At 45.3% G+C, this 19,152-nt stretch overlaps 1 protein-coding gene across 2 annotated transcripts in view; it reads right to left on the bottom strand.

Annotated features, from left to right (window-relative positions):
* The window catches only part of DHX38 (DEAH-box helicase 38), a 1,070,683-nt gene that overhangs the window by 15,647 nt on the left and 1,035,884 nt on the right, over nucleotides 1-19,152 (bottom strand). For both annotated transcript variants that reach the window (XM_086945550.1, XM_086945552.1), the window contains exons 25-26: nucleotides 5,240-5,335; nucleotides 4,999-5,120 (exon numbers count right to left, since the gene is read on the bottom strand). In XM_086945550.1, the coding sequence (XP_086801676.1) occupies nucleotides 4,999-5,120; nucleotides 5,240-5,335 (218 nt within the window). The remainder of the gene's footprint in view (nucleotides 1-4,998; nucleotides 5,121-5,239; nucleotides 5,336-19,152) is intronic.

Raw genomic sequence — 19,152 nt, 5'->3', positions numbered from 1 at the left:
TTCCAAGACTCTCTGATTCAACTCCCATTCGTGGCTGACCGAGGATGACCTGCTCAGTCTGTCGGCGTTTTTGTTTAGGACGTCCGGCAAGTGTTCTGTCGTCAGTGACATCCTGTGCTGGATCGCCCATTCCCAGACCTGCTGAGCCTCTTGCGACAATGGGCGCGATCTGGTTCCTCCTTCCTTGTTCACATAATGCATGGCCGTGGTGTTGTCCGTCCTGATAAGCACTTGTGAACCTTCCAGGCGAGGAAGAAAAGCCTGTAGAGCCAGTCGTATCGCCCTGAGTTCCAACAGGTTGATGTGGAGGCGTTTCTCCTGGGGTGACCAATGACCGCTGACATGTAGGTCTTGCATTACTGCTCCCCAACCCTCCAATGACGCGTCCGTTGTTATCACTTGTGGAGACGGGTCGTTTGCGAAGGATAGACCTTGGGACAAGTTGTTTTGATCTGTCCACCATAAGGCCGCTTCCTTCATCTCTGGAGTGATCGTCACCCTGTCCTCGAATGAACCGTGGACTTGCTTCCACTGATTGTCTAGTTGCTCCTGCAAAGGACGCATCTTCAATCTGCAATGGGGAATTAGTGGGATACACGACGATATCACTCCCAGTAGAGACTTGTAGCGGCGTACTGAAAGACTTTCTTGCTTGTAAGTCTTGGGCCATGGTTTGTAATTTCTGCCTCCTTTCCGGAGTAGGAAAAGCTCTTGATAGCTTCGAATCCAAGATGGCTCCCAGGAAACGAGCTTTTCTGGACGGGACCAGGCAAGACTTCTCGTTGTTCAGAGTGAGTCCCAGGTTCTGAAACAAATTGGTACAAGCTTGAACAGCCATCAGCGCTGCTTCTCTGGACGGAGCTTTCAGTAACCAGTCGTCCAGATAGGGGAAGACCTGAAAATTGTTTTTTCACAGGAAAGCTGCTACTGGCGCCAGCACCTTTGTGAAAATTCTTGGGGCTGAGCGGAGTCCAAAGGGTAAAACCCTGAACTGGTAATGGCTCTTGGCTACTGTGAATCGCAGAAACCTTCTGTGCGCTGGGTGAATCGGAACGTGCAAATAGGCATCCTCGAGATAGTGTGGCGCCATGAAATCCCCCGGGCTGATAAGCTTCAAGATGTCCTGGAGGGACACCATCCGGAAGGACAGAGAAATGAGATAGGTGTTTAGCCCCCTGAGGTCTAAAATGGGGCGCCACTTGTCGAGCGTCTTCCTCACCAAGAAGAACCTGGAATAAAATCCTTGACCTCTTTGGTTTGAGGGAACCGGCTCCATCGCTCCCTTCAGGAGCATCAGTTGAACTTCGAGCCGAAGGAGACGCTGGTGTTTTGATGGAGTGGCTGCCGGGGGCTTGGGTGGAGGGGCTTGCGTGAATTCCAAGGTATGCCCTTTCCGAATGATGTTGAGCACCCAACGGTCCGATGTTATCCTGGACCAGTTTCGAAGGTATTTGTTGACCCTGCCTCCAACTGATGACTTCCTGAAGGAGGGTCCAGTAGGAAGAGCCAGGAGGCCGCTATTGGCGCTTGGACGAATCTCGTCCACGTGCACCCTGCTTTCCTTTATTGTAAGGCCTGGAGTAATTGGTAGACTGGCCCTGCCGCTGCTGATAAGGCTGACGGTATTGCTGGGAACCCGAGCCTGTGGTGGAATAGCGTTGCTGTTGGAAGGATCCTCTGTAATTACCACCCCTGCCTCTGGCTCCCTTGAAAGGAGACTTCCTGTATTGAAGGGTCCCCAAGGACCTGGCAGTCTCTGTGTCCTTCTTTATATCTTGCAGGGTGTCGTCAATGAGTTTGCCGAACAATGCCTCTCCATCAAAGGGGAGATCCAAGACCTTGTTCTGGATCTCAGGCCGGAACCAAGTAGCCTTAAGCCATCCTTGGCGACGGAGTACTGCCGCTCCAGCCAATGAACGGAATGCAGTTGTTGCAATATCCATTGCACAGTCGATGATTTCCATCGATGTCGCCTCTCCTTCCTGTAAAATCTTCTATGCCTCAGACGTAGATTCCGGAGGCAGCTGGTCAAGGTACAGGGCAACATCGCACCAGAGCTGGCGGTCGTACCTACCCAGGATCGCTAAGGCATTAGCCGCTCGCACCAGCAAACTTGCCATCGATGAGAATCTCTTTCCCACGTTATCCAACCTCCGCCTTTCCTTGTCCGGAGGAGTTGTTAGTGGTGCAGAAGGGTTATGTGATTTTCTCTGCGCCGCCTGCGAGATCACAGAGTCTGGTCTTGGGTGATCTGTTAAGGCTGCAGGAGCATCATCGGTCGCCTTGTACTTTTTATCTAGACGCGGTAGCAACGGAACCACCGTCGCTGGGTGTTTCATAGCTTTTATGCCCTCTTTCCATAGGTGATCCACAATAGGAATGGACCTAGTAGTTTTCCGAAAGGGTTCCTTAAAATCATATAAGAAACAATCTGTGGTAACCTTAGGCATGGCAAATGTAAATCTTGCAGCAGCTCTCTCCATCAGCTGATGGAAGCCACCAATGTCCGCCGGGTCCGGAACTGGTGATGCGGGATGGTCAATGACATATTCATCATATTCCGTATCGGGATTAGAGACATGATCTGACTGCTGGTCCTCATCCGAGGAATCATCAACATCATGAGTCCCTTGCAATCCAGAGGAATCCTGTTGGAAGGACGCTTGAGGCTGAGGGGAAGCTTGAGCCGGAAAAGTAGGTGGCACCAATGGAGCCGGAGTCCTTGAAGGCGTAGCAGGCGTTGACGTTACTGGAAGAGGCCTACTGGCCTTAGATTTGTAGTCCTGTAGCATCTTATGCAGATCTTGAAGGAAAGATGCTGGCACTGTAACCATTTCCTTGTCAGATTGCTGCTGCTGCAGCTGAAGATGACCAATCTCCTCGTGGCCGTATTCGCCCTCTGAGTCAGTGTCCTGGCATTTGACAAAAAGCTGGGAGGGACTATTGGCATAGCTGTAAGCATCCTGTTCATCCTCCTCTGACTCTTCCTCTTGAAGGAGCATGGTTGGCAACAGGGGAGACACTCCTCGGAGAAGTCATTTCTGGCGTGATCCGCGTCACAGAAATGGTAATCCTCTATTCTGTGGATAATATTGTTGGTTCCGTCGCCGACGGTTGTATCCGCGTCGTCGAGATTGACGTCGTCGACGATGAAACTGTTGACACGCCAGCCGTTGTCATTGTCACCGTAGTAGTCGTCGACGCCCTCGTCGACGAGACCGTAGTCGTCGACATCGTCGTCATCGTCATCATCGACGTCGGCACCATCGTCGTCGGCACCATCGTAGCCTTCGTCGTCGATGGGACCGTCGTCGACGGCACCTTCGTCGTCGACGGCACCTTCGTCGCCGGCACCTTCGTCGTCGGCGTCTTCGGTTTCTCCGTCGACTGAGAGAACCCCGCCGTCGACGGTAGCGTCGTAGACGAACCCCCTGTTGACGGTGTCTTCGACGACGTCAAAACTGATTTCGGTGTCTTCGTCGACGGCCCTTCCGCCGTCGACGTCTTCGAGGACTTTGAACTCCTCTCAGAAGACTGGGATGAAGGTGTTTTGAAGGCTGTGGCAGTCTTCTCACCTGTAGAAGGCGTAGAAGGTCCATCCCTCTCCTTTACACTTTTGTGAGGAGATTTGCTGGGACCTGGGCTCTCAGACTCACTGGGGGTCTTTTTTGAGGCCTTTGAAGTTCTTCCCAGAGAAGGGGAACCCCTACCCCTCTTCACTGACCTTCTCGTAGAGGACATAGACCCTGCATCCTCACTGTCACTTGAGACAGTCTCCTTCCTGGATTTAAGCTTTTGAAGCCATGTCAGGAGCCTACCCTCACGGTCCCGGAGGGTTTTGGTGGAAAAGGTGCGACAGATCTTACAGTCAGCAGCCTGGTGGTCAGGATAGAGGCAATAGATGCAGTCCTTATGCTTATCCTCCACAAAAAGCCTTTTCTTGCCACAGGTGGAACAAGGCTTGAAAAGGGATTTTTTCTTCTCAATCTCCGACATCCTGGAAGGCAGCAACAATCCTGAAGTGAATCTGAAAGATTCTGAAGAAAACCCTGAAGAAAAATCCTGAAGTAAATCCTTTTGAAGAGTAGAAGTTGAGCAGAGCTCAAAGGAGACTCCCTAAGTACAAAGTGCAGTAGAAAATCTGAGGCTCTGAGGTTCCTTCAGGAAGGTTCTAAGTGGTGAGGCACTTCTGATTGGCTGATGTCAAAGTTTGGTCTCTTTTATACAAAGAGGGTGATATGCTACAAAAGGGAATGAGGCCTAGGCCTTTTTCCATTGTCTTTTGTACCTACAGCTATGGTATTTTTGTTACTGAGACTCCCATTCCGACGACGGGGAATGATACAAAGCATGGGAATCTATGAAAGTTCCAGTACTGGGGTAATCGAAAATGCCCTCAATTAATTAGAAATGTTACAGTTAATCACAATTTAAACAAGGGTTGAACGCTTTTTGGAATAAAGAAAAGTGCTCTTGCTCTGGAACATTACTTGTTATTTGTACCAGAAGAGATCTCCTGAAACAGAAATGAGATGGCAAGATGGTGTAAGAAGCATCTTCACAAAGATGATGCAGGAGAACTAAGAATAACAATCTGAGGAAATAAAGTGTGCTTAAGAACAAGCTTAAACAACCTTAAACAAAGCATTGAAATGAAATATTGCACCTGGGACAGCAATACAGAATGACAAGGAATTCCTGAAGCATAGGATTTTGACCGGAACATAGCACACATGGAATTTACAATTTTACCTTTGAGACTGGCTGACACTGAGGAATGATCACTGGACTGGTATCAATGAGAACAAAGTACACAGGTGAAAATCTCACTTTAAAAGAATGGTTTTAAAACGAAGCATCCTTTGATTTAAAGCATAACATCAATTAAATTCCTGGGTTTTGTTCACTGAATGCCACATTCAGATCACGGGGTAGAAGATTTTTAAGGCTTGGATACAGACAGAGAGAGGTGGATCTTTGATTCCTAAGAGGTATTACCTTGAGCTGCCAAGGATGTTCTTTTTCTCCTGCTCTTCCTTGCGAGATCGCAGCTGCTCTTCAGCTAATGCCATTTCTTCCTCCATGGCAGACACATCCTCTTTGGCACGTCGCCGATTTTCCTAAATATTAAAAGGTACAAAATCAAACTGACATGTTAACCACCGGCTGACATTTTCACCAGTATCCACTTTTTCTATGTGCCAATAGGAAACTAAAACATGAGTAAGAATGTTCCTACCTGGCGAGATTTGCCTGCATGTTTGATACTGTAGAACATGGGCCCCAGCTCAGCCAACCACTCACCATCTACAGAGGTTACGCACTGCATGTATTCCTGTGGAGACAAATGTTAGAGAATGGAATAAGTGAGTCCCAACCCAAAGAGATTACCTACAGCATGGCTTCCTATGGAGAAAAACGTGAAACAATGTCTTTCTTCTTCATATTTGATTAGAATCATATTACACACAAGATCTCGTAGCTGACAAAGATTCAATGTAGTTACTGTACTACTAAAGGACCAAGTAAATGAAAAGTTCACCTCAAAGGATTCTAGCTTCGAAGTGCTTATTCTCTTTCACAGAACATCCGCCACTGAAGTAGTTGGGGAAGGCACACAGAGTGTGGGGTGAGATCATCAAAAGTGCTGAGGATTTTTTATTTTAGAGCACAGGCATTATCTTTTGAAAAAAAGGCTCTATTCTAAGGTCAGTGTATGACTTTTCAGCTTTTTGGACAGGCAAATGTTCTTCTTTGGGATCAGGGAGCTCAGGAAACGTAAGGTCATCCTTTGACATAATGATCTAAATCTCTGAGTTATCAGGTTGCTGAGTCTATTCTCCCTTAAAGGCATGAATAAACAGTCCTTCTGGAAGATGTGAAGTCCAATACAACTTCAGTAATACACTAACAAGCGGATTCCTCGAGATGTGATGTTTGTAGTTAAAAATATATTCATCATGGTCAGAAGATTATTCTCAACCAGTTGCAATGGGTTTAGAATGAGCAGTGGGACATTACACAAACCAGGGGATGCTACAGATAAGGATTATCCTACAAGTGTGAAAACATCTCTGGAAAAGTGATATCATAAAGAACGACAAGACTTTGAAAGGCTTACCAACATAGATCAAACAAAACACCAAATTGAAAGACCTGTGCCATGGGATGCAACACAGGAAATAACAGAGGAATACAACTTTGGAAAGCATGTGATGTACTTATGAGGAGAAACAGGAAAATGAAATAAATGTTAAATGAGTGATTGTGAGCAAACTTGTAATAACTTGTTAGATAAACAGTGCAATATGCAAGAATATAGTTTCTTTAAATAATGGAAAATTTCAATATGGAGAATCACAAATATACATATGTAGAATGTCCTTTGTTGCACGAGTGTTGAAAATAAAATTCTTTTAAAATATCAACCCAGAATATATATATATATATATATATATATATATATATATATATATATATATATATATATATATATATATATATATATATACGTACATACACACATATATACTTTTGGGTAGCAGGAATATTGCCCGGCGCATACAAACTCGCAGTTACTGGTCCCCACCAGGACATTTATTCTATAATAAAAATTACATTTTACTAAGGGTTTACCAGCATACGACATTAAACATTTTCATAGATTTACTTTGGTTATTCTTTATTCTTATTTTTTATGATATAACTTAATTATACAGCAATACTGCCTACAGCCAACACGTATTTCATGCACAAACGCGCTTCTTCAGGGGTCAAACTTTCTGTTTCTTTAGCATTTGAGGTAACTAGATTTTGTGTATATTATACCCTTCAAATTTAACAGCACATTTTACTGGATGGTAGTTATTAATTATTTTCCAATAGTACTTTTGTAGATCTATTCTGCTCTTTTCGTCTGGTTTTATTTAAAATGGAAGCATCTGTGATTGCCTCGATATCTACTCCCTTTCTTCCAGCTCTTATTATTGTTCCCCCTGATGTGGGATAAGTAGTGAATTTCTTGCACGCCCGTTTGTTTGTCCCGTCAGGATGCTTTGACTCAAGGCATCCTAACCGGACGAACGAAAGGACGTGCAAGAAATTCACTACTTAATAACTACCATCTAGTATATTTGCTGTCAAATGTGGAGGATATAATATACACAGAATCTAGCTACCTCAAATATGAAAGAAACAGGGACGAAGCCTTTCGCCATTTATACAGCAAAATCTTTAAGCATAGGATTAGTAATGTGCTATCTATGATGAGCTCTAAAATGCCAAACGTCTTTTACCACTCCAGGCACAGTATTACAGCTTTGGATTAGTAAAATACCATCCATATATATCTTAGTATTAAGTGGTCTCATCCATTAGCAGAGCTGGTCCTTTGTCAAGCGGGTGCAAGTCCCCACTATATATCTAGATAATGATTCCCGAAGTAAAGAGAGACTGACATTCCAAAGTGGAATAAAGAGATCAGTTCTTTATTAAGATCATAACAGTTTGTCAGTATATTTTAACCCACTTCAGTTAAAAACAACATTTTTTGTGAAATCTGCATATAAAGTCGCAAAATCGGTAAATCCATAAGTATGTGGGAAATGTTGCAGCCCCAGAGTCACGTACATCCACCGGTCCTCACTATTGTTCTCTGCATTACCAACAATTTATTTGTGAAAGGTATATCTAAACATTTTAATTCATATCAGCACATATGGATAGCCACATTTTGAAGAAAGCGCTTTTCCTAGCAAGCTACCCAAAAATAACCATACAAAGTAATAATACATAAAGGGTAATGTAAAATATGGTCCTTTATTGCAAATTTAGGGTTCTGGAGAGATATGCTCCCTGATCATAGCAGTGATACGTCCACCATGACACTTTTGGGTGTAGTAGGGATAGGAGTCCACTGGGTCAATTGCAGCCAGCAGCTACCACTGCAGATCTTTTGCAGTCTCCTCCGACACCTGAATGGAATCCAACAAATACCCCTGGTGCAGTCCCACTGAGACTTCAAATCCCACTGATGAAGTATGCCTCTGCCTTCGGGAATAGTCGACAAGCAGGATAGAGGAGGCAAGCAACCCAAAAAGTCTCAGACCTATCTTAACAGAGATCCAGAACTGAAGATGAAACCTTGAGATCATAGCAAAAATGACCAGAACTTGTTGGTCCACAGGCAAGGCCCAAAGGCGCACCATATCACGAAGGCTCCAATGAAGGGGAGTCTCTGTGAATGTGTCAGGTGTGACTTTGGCAGATTGACTAAAAACCACACTGAGGTAAGGAGGTTTGACATTGTCTGGAGGTGGTCCATGACTAACTGTGGTTAGCCCAGCCTCATCAGCCAGCTGTCCCGACCAGCGAAGATGGGAAGCAACTATCCCCATCACCTTTATAAACAACTGAGGGGCACTGTGGAAACCGAAAGGAAGCCCAGATAACTGAAAATGCTTGTGGCACACACCTTGAACTGCAGGTAGCTCCTGGGACCTGCAAGACGGGTGTTGGACTTTGCCCTTAAGGCATGTTCACCCCTAATCTTTTTGCTTTTAATCTGTGATCTGTGTGAATGATTTTCTGGTCTGTGCGCACTTTTTCTCTGTGTCCCAGAGTAAAGTGCGTGCATGTAGTTAGGCTGGCCTGCTCTCCCATAGGGATGCATGGGGAATGTCTGTGTCCCTAGTAGTTCCTGATGCGTGGGGAGTGCATGCTCGAATTTAATATGTGCGAGCTCGTGGGAATGAATGCTTCGCAATGGTGTATGTGGCATGTGTGTGTCATGTGTAGAAAAGCCATTTCTAGGACTTGGCATATTAATGTAAAATATGCCTGCCGTGTGATTGGCTGGAGCTGGCTGGTGAGCCTGGCACCAGGAAGGCTGGATGGGTCTGCCCGGTGGTGAGTGTGAGATTAGCATGTTGATGGCTTGGGAGGAGTGCACCTGGTCCCTGGTGGGCCTGGACTTTCCCCACACAATGCTGGCTCCACCCCCTGTAGTGCGACTGATGTCCCTAGCCCTGCCAGTGAATAGAAAGGGTGGTTGAGGTAAACAGAGTACTTCAAAACCAGCTGCGACTGGTTTTCCCCTACCCTGCACCCTGAGACAAAGGGAATTTACTGTATAAGAAGGGGCTGTGTCCCCATACAATTGGTCCTTGGTTCTGCTTGTGGATCCTTGCCAGAGGGGGCTGCTGGTGCTGCTGGGGCCAAGAGGACCGCCACTTGGCTGTCTCCTTGCCTGGAGACCCAGTGTGCTGGCTCTGGCCCTGCCTTGCCCCTCTGCCTGCCTCCAGACCTTGCTGGAGCTTTGCTGTGCCTGGAAGCGCTCTTATTTTGACTTGTAGCGCTAGGCGCGCTTTTATTTCCTTTGAGCGCTGAGCGCGCTTCTCTTGGCGCTTGAGAGCGCTGTGCCTTGTCCCCGAGCGCTGGGGAGCGCTCGTTGTACAGCCGGTGCCCACCCGGCATCTGCCCGTTGTTGTTTTGCCGATTTTCGGCAGAGCCAGTGCCCACCTCGCATTGCCTTTTATTCGAAGGCCGGTGCCCACCCGGCATTGCCCCGTTGATATTTTATTATTTAAAGCCGGTGCCCACCCGGCATTGCCCCGAGATCACCGCCGCAGCCCAGGAGCATCCGAAACTGTTGCCGGGCCGCTGCCTAGTGCGACCCGGAAGTCCCGCCTCCTGACCTCCAGGGCCGCGCTGCCATTGGCGGCCCCAGAGGAAGTCAGGCGGATTACAGCGGGACGGCGCCAGGCCAAAGAAGCAGGAAGCGGCCAGCGCGTCTCGCCGAGGCTCCCGATTGAGAGGAGAGCCCCGGAGTAGCAGAACAGCCGGTGAGTGTACCCAAGAGGAGGGGAGAGGCGCGGGACACATTGTCGGTGTCCGCCCCCCCTCCAGAAGCGCGATCTTGTGCGCGGTGCGGCTGTGAAGCCCGAGGGCTTCAGGGGGCATAATTGTGTTAGAGCCTGCGAGGCTCTTGGCGGCCATTGTTCCTCGATTCCCCTGAGAGGGACTCTACCGATCTACAGCGCCTTAGGGGTGGTAGAGCGGCCCCACTTGGCAGCGGGTTGCTCCCCCTGGTGTTGGCGCAGTTCCTAGAGTCCGGCGAGGCTCCAACGACGGCCGCATTTGTTGACGAGCCTGCGAGGCTCGAGGGGGCAATTGTTTTACGAGCCCTGAGAGGCTCCTTGGCCACATTTATTCTTTGAGCCCAGGAGGCTCCCGCCCACATCATTATTTTGAGAGCGCTGATGCTCTAAATTGCGCATTTGCTTTGCGAGCCCCTGAGAGGCTCCTTGTTCACCTTTGTTCTTGAGCCCACGAGGCTCCAACGTTTGCCCAGTTCGGATTCACAACTGTCCAGCACTTAGTGGACAGTTGCTACGTTTAGGCTTTGTGTTCTGTGCTGCCTGCGCAGACCACCTGACACTGAGACTCAGGGCATTCCACCCCTTTCGAGGCCAGTTGGCCTGAGGGGCAAGTTCGAGTGTTGTGCTACATGCACCCTGCGCATTGTAAGTTATTTGCTATGTGATTCTTGCGCAAAAGTTCTAACCTGCACCTCTGAATGTGTTTAATGCCTCATGTGCAATTGTTGATGTCCCACTTTATGTTTATCCCCTTTTGCTGACCTGCTTAGAGAATTGTTGATGTCCCACTTTATGTTTATCCCCTTTGCTAGATGTGTCCTGCTTAGAGGATTGTTGATGTCCCATTTTATGTTTAGGTTTCCTTCCCTTTGCTAAGAGTGACCTGCTTAGGTGATGGTATTCCTTCCTTAGGTCCTGATGATAAGGTCCTAGTTCCCTGCGTGATTTTCCTACAGTGTTTTAGGGTTGCGTAGGAGATATTTACTCTTAACCGGTGATTACTGGTTGTGTGCTACATGTACTATTTTGGTGCTAATCATTATATGTTTATGTGCCAAGTGTATACCTACAAGTATTATAACAAGTACCTACCCTGACAGTGGTCCATGTGGCCCTGTCCTGTACATAATTCCCTTGTAAATTCCGCCCGTGCCTCTGGCACATTGTAAAGTTTGTGTGTGTTATCTAATGTGTTTTTATTATAATACAAAGGCTATTTTTTATATATCCTGGTGTGGGGTTTCCTTTGTGGTGGGCCTTGGGTGTTGTTGCTGGGGTGCGTGCGCAAATACTTAACTCATACTGCCTCCAAGTTTAGCCTTGCTGCTCGCGCCACGTTACCTAGAGGGTGAGCAGGGGTTATCTTCACGTGTAACTCCCTTGCCCTGACCTTAGAAATGGTGATCCCTGACTGACTTTGGCGTGAGTCTCGGCCAGCCAGGGTCCCGTTTCTAACAACGGGCATGTCAAAATAAGCATCCTGTCGTTTCAATGACACATCCAGTCTCTGGTATTCAAGGCATAGACCTCGGGCCCGGATGAGCATTTTGAATTTGTCTTGAGCACAAAGGCGCTGAGAGGGTGCAAATGAAAAATAAGACATAGGCCTCTATTCTTCTTCGGCACAAGGAAATAGTGGGAGTAACATCTAGTCTCTACTTCCAAGGCAGGTACTGTCTATTGCTCTTTTGCCCAAAAAGCCTGCACTTCTTAACATAAAAAAAAAAGATATATGGTCTTCTGAGTAGTGATCTGAAATATGCAGCAAGGTCGGTGGATCGGAAAAAACGGCAGGTCATAGCCCTGCTGGACAATCTGCAGGACTGATTTGTCGAATGTGATCTGTTGCCACCCCTGCAGGAAGTGGCTGATCCTGCCTCTTACTGGGTAGACATGTGCTGGTAAGGATGTGATCAAGGGGCGTGTAGGTTGCAGTTAGTGGAGTAATTGATCAAATGAACAGTGCCCCCAGTGCTCAGGTCGTTTTCTGTTGGGTCCACTACCTCAAAAGGACTGCGAGGCTGGTGATGCTGGTATGCCAGGTTCCTGGCATATCCACAAGAACAAAACTGTTGGGGAAATTGCTTGACTCGAACTATAAGGACCAAAGAACGTGCCATGGCCCAGCTCTCCTTAAAGTGGTCTGGGATGAATCTGCCTTCTCAGAAAACAGGCAGGAGCCGTCAAAAAGCATGTCCATCAAAGACACCTGGATGTCTCCAGCAGAGTGTCAGTGGATCTAATCCAGGTGGTGTGATGCACCATGGTGATTCCCATAGCCCTACCTAGACAGTCTGCGGTGTCCACACCCGAGCGATGACCAATTTGTCTGTATCCTGGCCATCCTGAATAGTTTGGGAGAGATAAGCCTATTAGTCTCCAGGGACCATAGGAAAGATTTCACCACCATGTCCACAGCGCATGGGTTTAATTGCATAATAAATAGCTCTACTGACCAACATCATGCGAGGATAGCTGAGAAGAGCATATGTTTTCTGAATATGTTCACTCAATTTGACTCTATGTCAGGGTGAGTGGTAGGAAAGGTATTAGGGTTGATAGGAAAGGCATCAGGGTTAACTCTAAGAGTGGACTCTTGTTACTACCAGACTTTAGGGGGAGGATGCTGGGTATAGAAGTCTATGGAGGCGGACAACCTGTCGGTTGACTGGGGGGCCAGAACATTGTTTAGCCCAGGTCTCCAGCAGTGGGTCAGTGATTGTTTTCATTGGGGGCAAAATAAGTTTGTTCGGTGCCTGTGCTGGCTGTAGGACTATTGTTAATAATTTTATCCTTACCTCCATAGGTTGATGACTTCAGCAGCCCTCCTGATCACTGTAGCAAAAGCAGTGCTTTACTCAGTTGGTGGCCCAGAGGTGGAACCTAGCCCAATATTGGATGAGTTATCCAAGCCATCTGGTATCCTGTAGCTCTATAAAACATGTGTCTGTGCTGAACCTCATGTCAGGGTATTTGCTCGAGTCAGATGGTGTTACCAAATGCAGCAACACATAAGTCTCATCCTTGTTCCTCAACAGTTGTTTTTATCACTTATTTGAATGATTTTGGGTGGCTCCAGCTTAGCTCCGTTGCCACCATTCCCTCGCATTCTTTCCCTCTACATTGCATTATTAGTGGTTCATAGCTATAGAGTATTCCACTCTCTTCAGTTCCATCATTGGCACTTGCCCACTAATGGCTATGATTTCACACTATAATTTCTGCAACAGTGCCCATTCATGTTGTTCTTTCAAGGACTTCAGTTTTCTGGAGTTTTTTTTAGACCTTTCATCTAATGTTGGCTAATCTAGCCAATTCAGCTATGCACAATGCTCTTACTACCACCTTTAATGAGTCCCATATTGTGGAGAGGCTACATTCATCATTATTGTTATTCTGCAGGAACTCCTTCATTTGTGTGTTTCTCATTTTCTTAGCTACCAGATCTCTTGCAAACCTATCATTCAAATGCCAAATGAAAAGTCGCTCTCTCAGTCCAGTAAAATATCACTGGTGTGTAGTCGGGGGAAAAAACTCACCCAATCATCAGCAATCTTGAGAGGAGTAAAGAAGTGTGATTTGCGAACATTATATCTAATCCTGCCTATGTTTTATGTGGCCCAGAGTAATGTGAGATGTCTCTTGCCTTTGGATGAAGGATTCGTCACACATATGTTAAGACTCAAATTGGAAAGCTAGTTAACTAAGCCAGGAGAAAGTACATGCATGCCCCCATACCATGAACTCACTGTCCCCACGCAGTACACAGGTCTAGTCTTCTACTCTTATTAGAGGTTACTACACATGGAATAGAAATTTCTGTATTGTCTGCTTCAGAATTGCGACCAACCCTGGTTCGGAGCATAGACTATCAAAAGTGCAGCTGTCTCATGGTACCCCTGAGTAGACGTCATCTGCCCTCCATATTGCTAGTAGAATTGTTTATTGAGAAGCCTTTATGTCTTGACAGCAATAGCTCTACCCCCTTCGTCTTAGTAGTGGCTGATGTATAGAATTGCTGGGAGAAAGACTGACCTTAATCTACAGGTATCTCTGCTCAGTTGGTGGGTTTCTTGTAGACAGTATATGCCAACCTTTTCCACCTAAGTGCTAAGAGTACTTACATTTTTTTATTAGGGACATTAAAGCTTGACCATTATAAGTTATTATATATTAAACAGTTGATTGCCTCCGACATAAATCGAAGCACGGGCTCTACTGCGCCATGAATTCAGATTTCATTAACTGTTCCCCAGCAGCTTCTATTGCTTCCCTGAGACCATCTTAGTAACCTGTTGTGGCTATTCATTCTCTTGGTCTTTATATCTAAACCTCTCAACCAACTGACAAACAACCCTCTCCCCCCTCCCTCCCTCCTGTATCCCCCTTAAAATATTTATCAGGCTGAGATTCAACAACTTCCACTATGAAGTTTCCCAGTGTCCTCACTTAAAAGTCCAAACCCTTCTCCTTTCCAGGCATACATGTGACAATACATCAGCCACTATTTAACCTCACTCTCTCTCCCTCCATTCTGAAGCCTCAAAAGACCCATCCCACCCATGTACCGTTACTCGTCCCAGCCATCTTTTTTTAGATAAGTTACTGTCCTCTTTGGATGGGTTGCATCTTTGTTGCGGATTTGTTTCAGAGAAACTCCCACAACCCCTTCCGACTAGCAAAGTTGTTCAACTGCCCGGGTTCTTTTTCTAGCGAGCTCCATCGTAGGTGGTTTTGTTCTGGTCTTCCTCCTAGTGGCTCTGTTCCATTTATCTGTCTCTGATTTTTATCACATTTCACCACTGATTCTTTGTCATTTTCCTGAAACCTCCATGTTCTCCTATTTCAAGGACCTTCTTGGTCTCAATTAAACACTTGGTTTGGTACGTGTCGCCTTTTCTCTGTAACAGTAGTCAGACAGGGTGTCATCTACTGCAGCTGGTGTTGTAGCTTGTTGTGGCTTCATGAAATTGTGTCACAGATTAGAATGACCTTTTTTTGCAGTGTGATCGCAGAAAAGTCTTGGAGGATGACAAAGGGCAAGCCCCCAAAACGAAATCCCTTCTTCCTCCCTGCAAATGCCATTATTTTATTTTTCTGCATTTAGCTATGTACTCTTTTAAGTATCACGAGGTCTGTTAGTTTGGAATACCATGTGGCTGTTGAGTATGGGTTGGGTGGCCCAGTACTATAGTCTTTGAGTAACTGAAGAGAAGAAGTGATCAAAAGTGCAGTGATATATGCCTCATGGACGTCTTGTAGCACATTTACTCCATGCTGGTGGGCCTCCTGATGTTTCTACTCGCCCATGCTTTGCCGCCTTTAAGGAAAACACCCTTTCACACAATTTGCTGCCTTCCCTTTTATGTCTTGTACTTCTTGGTGTATGTTACCTTTCGGCACTGGGAAGCTGTCTTGCAAGCTATGAAAGAGGTCTTCTAAAAAACTCTTATTTATAGGCACCTCCGTTTTAGTTTTAGTCGACTCTTAAGACAAGTCAGCACATTTATTGCTTTTTAGTACCTCTTGGTTGGGATGTTGGGGTCTTTTGAATAGATTTCTAAGAACTGATCTCAGTTCCCTTTGCCAATGGCCATCCTGTCAGAGTAGTCATGGAGGAGTTCAGTATTTGTTGATAGGCCGACCTTTCAACGGGCTCAGCTCAGCTCACGTTTTTCTGATCAGAATTCCATCAGTCTTGCATGGAGCCCAACTTTGGCTTCCTTGGTCAAGCAGCAATATCCCTTTGATCTCTCTTCCGTGATATTGCCAAGCCTCCTGATGTCTTCTAGGCTCAAGATCACACAAATGTTGCTTTCCAAGAGCTGTTCTCTGCTTTGTGTGCTGTACTTTGTGAGCTTTTGTTGTTTATGTCTGTTCTTTGGTCTGTACCATTGTTATTTGCACCTACATCCTGTGTTCAGTGTCTTTTTGTTGAGGCAAGTTTATACCCCTTCTTTAAACTTCACCCTCATTTAGGACATTCAGCCCTGATGTGCTACCAACTCTGCCAGGACCATGCAACAGCCTCACTGTGTTCCACTAGGGTCTATTGTTCAATGTTGGACCTTAGTGTAGCATGCCTCCTGAATAGTCAACACTTGTCCAGGTCTTTATCTCCTTCAAGCCAGCTCTTGGGGATCCAGGCCCCTACGTTCTAGTCAGTATTCTCCTTCAAATAAGTGATATGGATAGGCATATGCCTAGCATGCCCCTCCATGTGTCTTCTATTGTGCATGGCAAAACTGTAATGGCCTGGGCCTTCCCCCAGTGGCACCACATGCAAATCCCTGCAGTTCTGCTGTCAAACAGTAGCGGGGTACAGCACAGATGTGCCTCAGCCATACAGCCCCACACTAGAACAGATTCTTCCACTGTCTGCACACCAGTTTTGGCAATGTCTGCCACCTCCCTCTCTGCAGGTCAGTATTCCTGGTTTAACTTACAGGTTGTGATCTTTGCTACCCTACTTGTTTTCCTCTTGTTACTGAGCTGGCCCACCAATCGGTTCTCTGACTCCGTCCCAGCTGGACCTCAACGTACCAAATAGTTTCCTCTGAACTCCTTTACCTAATAGCCTGAAGGAAACCATTAAAGACCTTCTTGTGGCTGCAAGTAGTATGTTGCGTCAAATTGCCAAGCGCTATGACTTCCCTTTACCTGACCCGGAGACCTGGAGTGCCGGACTCCTTTGCTTGTGCTGATGACATCTGCACGATTCTACTGTGACTATGCTGCCGGTAGGGGCATTTCACATTTCAAGTGTGCTGGGCATGCTCTATAGTCATCAGTTTTCCCACTGTCTTGTGGAGTATCTTCACTGGACCCAGTGTGCTAATGATTTGTAATTGGCTCTACTTTGGTGAGCAGCCCACCTATCTACTATCTGAGATATGTTCAGATTGGAGGATGGGCAGCATTCAGCTAAATGTTGGTTCAGGGTGAAGTCTCAGGATTGGCATCTTACTCAGCTGCCATCTTGGCTCCCTACCCCCTACAAAGTTTTTTTTTTTTAAAGGAAACCTAAAGGTCAGGAGTTTTCTCAATATTTCACTATGATGGTCTCAAACATATTGACCACCTTTGCCTTGTTCGCCAAGATGTTTACAACTATGATTTCCAGCTAAACATCTATTTAAGTGAAATAGATAAAACAGGTAAATATAAACAAGTAGCATTTTTTTTACACAGGGCCGCTCATTATGTTGTTAAGTTTCTCAAACAAATATTGGAGTCCTAATCAAGAAAAGATTGTTCTGACTAGCCAGTCAGGTAACACTAAAAATGCAAGCATTTTGCTTGAAGTGGTAGTCAGCACAAATGATAATGTAATAGTTTATTTTTAATTTGGCAGACTCAACGGTGGTGGGGCACTGCTGCCTTACTGATACATTTCAACCCCAAGATTTAAGGGAACATGGTGATATCAGCATGAGTGTAGAGTACTGGGGAAGCAAATTCCCTATCCTTTCAGAGTTTATCAGTGAGTAACGAGTTGAGGTCATGGTTGCGCCTCCCCTATGACCCACCTTCGCCCAATTTACATTTGTTGCAAAGGAGAGTAGAAGATAGGACCACCTGTACAGCCTACTACCAAGAACACTGAAGATCAGAAAACAGAGGTGAGAACCAAAGGGACAGTTTGGAACGATCACTTCTCGTAGATCCTTTGTATCATCCCTTAAACTTTTGTTTATTTATATTGAAAGTATATACAAATTGTAGCGCTAGCATAGAGCATTGTACATAGTAACAAGAACACATCTCCACATGAAAAAGACATGCATGTATGCCTACAATTTTAAAATAAGCCACAAATAAGTGAGAAATGTAGAAGGAAATACAATTTATTAGAGGGAGAAGAATGGGGCAAATAAAGATGCCCTCTACGAATTTCGAAAAATAATAAAAAGTTGGTTTTAAGTAGGTTTTATCTTGATCCATATTGAGGACTCAGGAAATAAGTGAATATTTGTCAGGTTCCTTCCTTTAAATGAATGTATATGTACGTAGACAAACTAAGATCCCTCACCCATACAATTTATGATCCATTTATTAGGATATCTAAAATATCTGTCAACTTTTTGTACTTCCAGTAGACAGAACCGTTTTATAGGTGGGAATCCAAACTTTTAAAAACATTTTCAGGACTCCTCCCCCCTCCGCCCCCCACCCCCAAAGACCTGCCCTGGACCTTTAAGGTTCTGGTGTGGTACACATTTGTCTCAGGAGTTGCTGGCAAACCTTCTGTGGCTGTCACCATCAGGGTTTTAATTACCCAAATTCAAATGGGCAAGCAGACACGTTTTATGCAACACTGCCACAAAAACATTTGGGTTGGGTTCAACATTCACAAGGGAGGTGGTAGGATGAGCTGATATTTAGTACTAGTTAAGCCCACACAGAGTTGGTCTATTAAACTGAACTAAATGCTTATACAGGTACTATTAACTGCTCAGTCAAATATTATCAAAATAAAATGTTATCAGTCAATATCCTGCAAAATAATTATTTTCGATATACAAATCGTTGGCATTACAGCAGAAGCCTGCTCACTAAAATTCAAAAATAACCAGTACCTGTGCACACAGGCTGGCTAGCCATGCAAACCAGCCATTAGTAGTTCTTGGTACCATGTTTCTTCAATTCGGTTGTGTGTGCTGGACAGCAAGGACCTTGAAAAGTGTGCTCAGCTGCTGCATGGCTTCCAGCCTATCTTTTCTACAGCAGGGCATTATTTTGTTTTTTCTTTCTTGCGAAAATTCTGCTATTCGCTGAGTTTAACATGACTGCTTAGGTTTTGGGAATCATGCTTTTTCTGCTGCAGTTCATGAGTTACCTTCATATTTTTTCCTACAACAGCAATATTTTACGTTAATATGCAGGTGGATTCACTAGTCGTTTCACATTCCAAATTCATGAAAAAAACTGATTTTGTGGATGGAAAAAGTATATTACAAGTTCGGAATTGTAGATCCCTTGCAGGGATATTAATCTGCAGGGAAAATACGCATAAAATGGACATCTGCATATTAAAGACCAATAAAACACAACGAACAGAAACAAGTTCAATGGTTCAGTTTATCAAAAGTGCACAACCATCTCAACGTCTATTCAAGAAAATAGGGAGAATGTCCACAAAAAGAAACTGTCCGGTAACACTTTGTTCATCAACTTTGATTTCTTCAATAACATAATTTACTACTGCCAATAATTAACCCCTCGCCACAAAAAATGCCAGAACACAGACTTTACAAACAATTATTGAGTAGCT

The sequence above is a fragment of the Lissotriton vulgaris genome, chromosome 12, assembly GCF_964263255.1.
Source record: "Lissotriton vulgaris chromosome 12, aLisVul1.2, whole genome shotgun sequence".
Lineage (NCBI taxonomy): Eukaryota > Metazoa > Chordata > Amphibia > Caudata > Salamandridae > Lissotriton > Lissotriton vulgaris.
Note: the sequence above shows the minus strand (reverse complement) of the source record. Positions and strands in the feature narration are given on the sequence as shown.